Source organism: Pediculus humanus, genomic scaffold (assembly GCF_000006295.1).
Source record: "Pediculus humanus corporis 1103172108309 genomic scaffold, whole genome shotgun sequence".
NCBI classification, from domain to species: domain Eukaryota; kingdom Metazoa; phylum Arthropoda; class Insecta; order Psocodea; family Pediculidae; genus Pediculus; species Pediculus humanus.
The window spans coordinates 704333-711781 of NW_002987878.1; the positions used below are offsets into that span (position 1 = coordinate 704333).

Sequence of the window (7449 nt, forward strand, 5' to 3'; positions counted from 1 at the left end):
GTACATAGATATAATCATCATGCTGCCAAAAAAAAAAAAAAAAAAAAAATTAATAATAAATAAAATAATCAAAAATCTACTACTGGATTTACATCTAAACAAAAAAACAGGCAGCAGATTTTTTTTAATATATATATATATTTAAATAAAAATATATATATATATATCTTCTTTTCGTCTAAAAATAACATTTAGAGTTTTTCATTTCATTTTGTTTTTGTTTAAAGAAAGAAAAAAGGGGGCAAACAGAGTACAGCTGTGTTCAGGGTTACTAAAGAATTAGAAAGAAAAAAAAAAAAAAAAAAAAAAAAAAAAGAAAAGAAACAAAATTAAATCGAAAAAAAAAAAAAAAAAGAAAATTAATCATGTTTGAAAACAGGACCACTCTTATCCTACCTGAAGGGGTACTTTCGTCGCTAGCTAATGTTGGCATAAGTTTTAAATTGCACCAATCTGAATCTTCACAACATAACACAGAGGATTGGTCGGGAACAATTGATGGTCGAGTACACCATCTACTCTCGTGGCCAAGAAGGAAATTTTTCTTCGCGAGGCAGCTTTCACCCCACAATGAAAATATCAATGTTTATTCATACTGAATCTCTCATTGTATGTCAAAAACTTTTCACTTATTAAATTATTGGTATTTTACAATGAGTAACAAATAATAAAAAAAAAAAAAAATTTGAATTTTATGAATAATCAATCAATCAATCATGTAATTCACACTTAAATCAAATTCATCTCGATATAGTTTTCATTAAAAATTTTATAATGAACCAAATTATTAGAATTACATCATTGATGATTTGGTCGAATATATATATATATAAAAACAACACCTACATATATAATAGTATGAGAATATTTTAATTACCTGTATGAGTGCCTGAGAATCCCTGTCGATTTTTCTAAGGATGTCGATGCGAAACACAATCCATCTGTTTCGCATGTAAAATTTGTGCTTTCGCATATGTCACAATGACATAAAAGCCCTAAAAAAAAAAAAATTACAATTATCAATAATGTTATCAATTTAAAATACATAAATAAGTTTCAATCAATACATAAATGAATTTTTTTGTCGTGGCATTAAATCATTTAATAACTTATTAACATACATAATGTTTATGATTTGAATTATCGAGTAAACATATTTTTAAGCAATTTCTTTCTTCTACCACGTTTCAAAGATTAGAGTAAAACAAAAGAGAAAATTAATAATAAATACATAATACATAAAATTTTAAATTAAATAATTAATTAACATCATAAATAATAACCCTACAACGATTTATTCCATATATATATATAATGCTCTTACCTTTGACTTTAAAAGCCTGAAGTAAAACGATAATAAAAAAACTAAATAAAAAATTGAGTAGTATCATTTTTTTTTTTTTTTTTATATAAAAATGCTAAGAAATGGAAAATAAAACAAAATAAAAAAATTGCGTAGAAACAAATCGTTCCATGATAAATTTTTTTTTTTTTTAAATAATATTCGGCACTAAGTTATCCCGTAAACAATGTGTCAGACCAACAATTTGCCGAGCAATCTGGATAACACATAACTCAAAATATAATTTTTATTTATTATTTACATACGATATTAACATTATTAATCATTTTGTATAATAATAATGATAATACGTCATTTAATATTTAATATAAACGATGATAAAATAAATGAAATCATATTGTTTTAAATGCAATTACTTATTAATACAGTATAAAAATAAATACGGCGTCTGCTTGATTTTCCTTTGAATTTTATTACCATTTACATTTAAAAAAAAATTTTCCATTGAATTTCACATCTCCCTTCCGTTTTATTTTATTGTGATTCATATTATTTTAGTTACCTTCAGAGTTTTTTTTTTAAATATTTTTTATTGATCAATTATCGTTTCCATTTTAATTTTTTTTTTTCGTTAACATTCCCAAAATATCTATTCGTATGTGAACATCATCAACCTTTTTCATTTTTTTTTTTTTAATAATAATAATAATAAAAAAAGTAAAATTAATAAGTAAAAAAAAAAAAAAAAAAAAAAAAAAAAAAAAATGGAATTCAACTTTAACATCAACAACTTTTTCAAAGATGAAATCACCAAAGTCGGATCCAGACTCATACCTGATAATTTTACAGGAGATAGAAGAGAAGTTCAGTAAGTTAATTATTATTATTATTTTAAATAATCATTATTATTTTTTGAATCAAAATCATTACGTTAAAATACGTGTCATTGAAGCGTATGGTAATTTTGACGTTTCTTCAAGGTTAAATGATGATAGTTTTTGTCACATTATTATTATTATTATTATTAAAATAAACAGTTTAAACGTTGAGAAAAAGGAAAAGAATCAAATTATTAATAATATTTTATTTTAGGGATTGTTTATCTAAAGTGAGTTATGTATTAACTATCCTTGGTGAAAAATCAGCAAGAGCTCAAGGTCTTCAAAAAGTTATTACAAGTGGAGAAAAACTTAGAAATTCAGATCATATTGTTTATATATTAATCGATCCGAAAGGTGGTTCCAAGTAGGTTTCTCTTCATTTTAATTTTACTGCCAATTATTTATTTAAATATAAAAAAAAAATAAATAAATAATTTTTTAATTCAAAGGGGTTATGGAACAGTTTTGGGAATGTTAAAAATGGGTTTAAAACATTTATACGTATTCGATACTGGAGGAAACAATCATGAAATAACAACAAAATGCGTTTTGGATTTTTATGTTCACGAATCAAAACAAAGAATGGGGTTGGGAAAAAAATTATTTGAATATATGTTAAAGGTAAGAAAGAGAATCAAATTACTATCAAAAGTAGTGAAAGGGCCTTAGAAATTTTTTATGCATCTTAATCGATATTAATGATTTTTTTTATCAATTTTTTTTTTATGCGATATCTTTTCTAAAATTATCTCTTCCCTATAACCTTGTAAATAATCTACGACTACTAGTAAATATTATTATCATTTGCAATTTTTTTTTTGTCTTCTGCTTTGAAATAACAATTTTTATGGATCATTAATTTTAAGGTTTAATCTTTTTAAACGCATACATTATAACTCACACACACCTTTCGCATAAAGTCGTAACATGTTTAATATATTTTAATGGTAATGTGTTTGATCCATTTCCTGCCATTATGTTTTTTCAATAGTTGAGTACTTCCTGTTTTCTCTCTCTCTCTCTCTCTCTCTCTGTCTCTCTCTCACACACTCTTTCTTCTATTTAAAAAATCCCATGACCCTCAAATACATTCAAAAACTCGACACGAAAAAACGTAATTAAAATAATATAAAAAAAAAAAAGAAAGAAAAAAGTTTTTTTTTAAATTTCAAATTTTTTTTTTTTTTTTCAAAATCAATGTCGAGGATTATTATTATTATTATTATTTAAATGACGTGCAATTTCCACGTCTCAAAAATTTTTCTTCACTTTCTTTGTTCGTGAAAAATAATAATAATAATAACACGGTGAAAATTTTTTCTTTTCTTTCTTTCTTTTTTTTTAGTAATAATTTGCATACAATTGATCGATCGATACACACATGAAAAAACGATAATAATAATAATTTTAGCACGGGTTCAACGTGTAATTTTATTAATTAAAATTGTTTTGCTTGTTTTCAGGAAGAAAAAACCGAACCTGTACATTTAGCTATAGATAAACCATCTCCAAAGTTTTTATCATTTTTAAATAAACATTACGGATTGCAAAATATAATACCGCAAATGAATAATTTTGTCGTTTTCGAAGGATTTTTCACCGGACGATCATTTGGTAAAAGTCAAAATCAAAAAAAAAAAATTATTTTTTAACCTGAGACTAAAATTATTATTATTATTACTACTACTACCACCACCACCACTACTACTACTACTACTACTAGTACTACTATCATCATTATAACACGCATTAATGTTATTAAATCGGTTATGGAATTATGATAACCTACAATTATTATTATTAACAATTTGATTAAAAAGAAAGTGATAATGATGATAAAGAAAAAGTTGAAATTTCGATTATTATTATTATTATTATTATGAAAGGGAAAATAATCGATCGTCGCGTATCCGATTTTGTAATTTTTTAAATGATTTTTAATTTAAAAGAAAAAAAAAAAAATGGTGAAAAAAAACTTTTGTCATTTTTTTAGGAGAAGATGCAGAAGAAAATTCAAAATTATATTCATCTCGTATAAGTAATATTAATAGTACGTATGGAAATCGATATAAAAGGTTTGTTAAATAACGTTTTATTATTATTATTATTATTATTCTTTTTTTTTTTTTTTTTTTTTTTTTTGAAATTGTTCATGATGATGATGATGACGGTGATGATGATGACGATGACGATGATGATTTGATTTTGGAAAAAAAAAAAAAAAAAAAAAAAAAAAAAAGGAAAATTCAAGGAGCGGATTAAGGGACCCTCGTTTATACATTACCCTCGTTACGTGAATTATAAATGATTTTAATTCGTGCAATAATCGTCGATGGTTTATTATTATTATTATTATTATTATTATCATTATTATTTTAGTTCTTAACTTATCGTGATTATTTTAAATGTCATGTTTTTTCCTTTCGTGATTTTGTTTTTCTTAATAATAATAATAATAATAATAATAATAATAAATCGATATTATTAATTTAATTTGAAAAGAAAAAGTTTGAATAACTTTCTGAACATTTTTTTTTTTTTTGTAATTTTTAATAATTAACTTTAACTTTTTTTTTTTAGGGGGGGGGTTTACGAAAGCTCATCACAAACTCTAATAATTAATCCTAACTATCTAATTATATATTAATTAAATTAATTAATTAAAATTATTTACAATATCGTAATATCATCGCGCATATTGTGGTTTTATTATTATTATTTGAATCGTAAAAAAATTGTCATTTACTCGAGATTATATTATTATTATTATTATTATTATTATTACCAACCATTTTCTAATGTAAATAATAATAATAATAATTAACACGCGCGCATTTTTTCGAACTCATTTTTTTTTTTTGTTTTTTTTTTTTTTTTTGCAGTTAACGGTAGCAAAAAAAAATTAAAATTAAAAAAAATGGATCTATGTCGTCACACCGACGGATTCTTTTTTTTTTTAATGGTATCATTATCATTATTACTATTATTATTATTATTATTATTATTACGAAAGTTTTTTTTTCCGACCGTAATTACGTTTTTTGCGTGCGAACAAAATAGCATTTATATTTTTTGTAATGGTCGTCGAACCCTTTCATTTTTCGACCGAAAAAAAAAAAAAAAAAAAAAAAATTAAGAAAAAAAAAATTTCTAAAATTTAATTTTCGAAAAGTAGAACGTAATAATAATAATGATGATGATGATGATGATGATGATGATGATAACAAAGAAAGAGAGAGAGAGAGAGAGTCCGTTACTATTACTATTACTATTTTTTTTTTCGACTGACAAAATGTCACTTCTTTCTTTCTTTCTTTTTTTTTTTTACCATTCGTGAGTTTAGAAAGTTTTTAAAAGTTTTAATTTAAAAAGAAAGAAAGAAAGAAAAATAAAATAGTAATAATAATAATAATGATAATAATTCTGAAGTTTTTTTTTTTTTACATGAACCGCAAAAGAAATTCAAACGTTTTTGAGAAAAAGAAAAAAGTGTGTTGTTGTTGTTAATTTAAAGTTGAATGTAATAAAATTTGATTGTTAATTCTCTCTCTCTCTCTCTCTCTCTCTCTCTCTCTCTCTCTCTCTCTCTCTCTCTCTCTCTCTCTCATTTGTGGTTTTGTTTTGTTTGTTCAGAAAGTAAATATGAAAAAAAAAAAAAAACGGTAAATTAATTAATGATGATGATGATGACGATGATACCATCGCGGATTCGAATTTAAAAAAAAAAAAAACAAAACAAAAGTGGAATCGAATTTATTATTATTATTATTATTATTATTATTATTATTATTATTATTGTTATTCTTATTATTATTATGATTATAGCGGATCTTCAAGGTGCTCAACACAATCACAGTCACCGACACAACACCACCAAACGTCTCCTTCAATCAATTTAAACATGTCTTATTACGGAAGACAAGCTCTTCACAAACCGGTTTCGACAATGGGAATGGTGAGTAGTCCCCCCTCGATTAGTATTATTATTATTATTATTATTATGTATTTATAAAAAGTCGGAATTGATTATCTTTGTTTTGTCCCCCCCCCATTTTAGATACTACAACACAAGCCGGCACCTAGTCAGACACCTCAAAATGGAAGCAACAGGTACAGGGACGTACTACCCGTGGTTTACCACTCTTAACGTCAGCTTTAATAATTATTATTATTATTTTTTTTTTTTATTACTATTACTATTACTATTATTATTATTTTATTTTTTTTATTTTTTTATATATATATACACGCACACACAAACACGCTCGCGCGTATATATATACACATACATGCATAAAAATTTTAATTGATTGATTGATTATTATTATTTTTTAATTTTATTATTTTACAATTTTTTTTTTTTTTTTTTTTTTTTATTTGGAATGACACACGCGAAGCATGAAGTTTAAAAGCGTGTAAATTATTATTATTATTAATATTGTTATTATTATCATTATCGTTTTTGCACCGACGGAAAACTTTTTCCCACGCTTGATTTGCTTTTTTTTTATACATGCATACATAAAAAAATTCGATTTTTTATTTGATTAAAAGAAAACAATATGGCGGAGAGATTAGATCAAAGAATAAAATCGATTCGAAAAGAAAAAAAAAAATTTCTATTATTATTATTATTATTGTCATTATTAACTTTTAACGTCTTTCATCGACCCGGTAAAACAAATTTTTTAGCTTTAATTTTCAATAAGAGTTGTGATGAATTATTATTATTATTATTTTACATTAACTCTGCTTTAAATATATGTATATATATTATTCGCATTGTATATTATTATTATTATTTTTTGATTTACATTAAACGAAAAAGTATTATTATTATTATCATTATTATTAATTATTTTTTATATATATATATTGTAATTTTATTTTATTTTTTTTGTTTGTTTATATTATTTGCACGAATTATTATTATTTTTTATAATTTATTAACCAAATTTATATACATAAAGAAGAAAATTATTATTATTATTATTATTGTTTTTTTATTATTATTATTATTGTTGTTGTTGTTAAAGCCTGTTTTTTTTTTATTTTCTCTCTCGTTCGCACATTTGAAATAAAATATATATATATTACCAAAAAAATTATGTATATTTTTTATTTAAAAAAAATTATTATTATTATCTTATTCAAAAGAGCTTCTATCACGAGTAGTAGTAGTAGTAGTAGTTGATAATGATAATAAAAAAAAACCGTTAAACGCATTCTGGAATGCTATTTATTTATATTGTTTGTAAATAAAGG

General features: G+C 23.3%; 2 protein-coding genes across 2 annotated transcripts; one reads left to right on the forward strand and one right to left on the reverse strand.

The window, feature by feature from the left end:
• Window positions 1-221: 221 nt before the first annotated feature.
• Window positions 222-973, reverse strand: Phum_PHUM581110 (uncharacterized protein; the record flags this gene model as incomplete). The annotated part of the gene is made up of 3 exons (XM_002432305.1): window positions 222-271; window positions 397-544; window positions 878-973. The coding sequence occupies 3 exons, from the start codon at window positions 971-973 to the stop codon at window positions 222-224; spliced, it is 294 nt and encodes a 97-aa protein (XP_002432350.1).
• Window positions 974-2067: 1094 nt separating this feature from the next.
• Window positions 2068-4272, forward strand: Phum_PHUM581120 (uncharacterized protein; the record flags this gene model as incomplete). The annotated part of the gene is made up of 5 exons (XM_002432306.1): window positions 2068-2171; window positions 2396-2548; window positions 2634-2805; window positions 3648-3798; window positions 4178-4272. 5 exons carry the CDS (start codon window positions 2068-2070, stop codon window positions 4270-4272), a joined length of 675 nt encoding a protein of 224 aa, XP_002432351.1.
• Between the last annotated feature and the right edge of the window lie 3177 nt (window positions 4273-7449).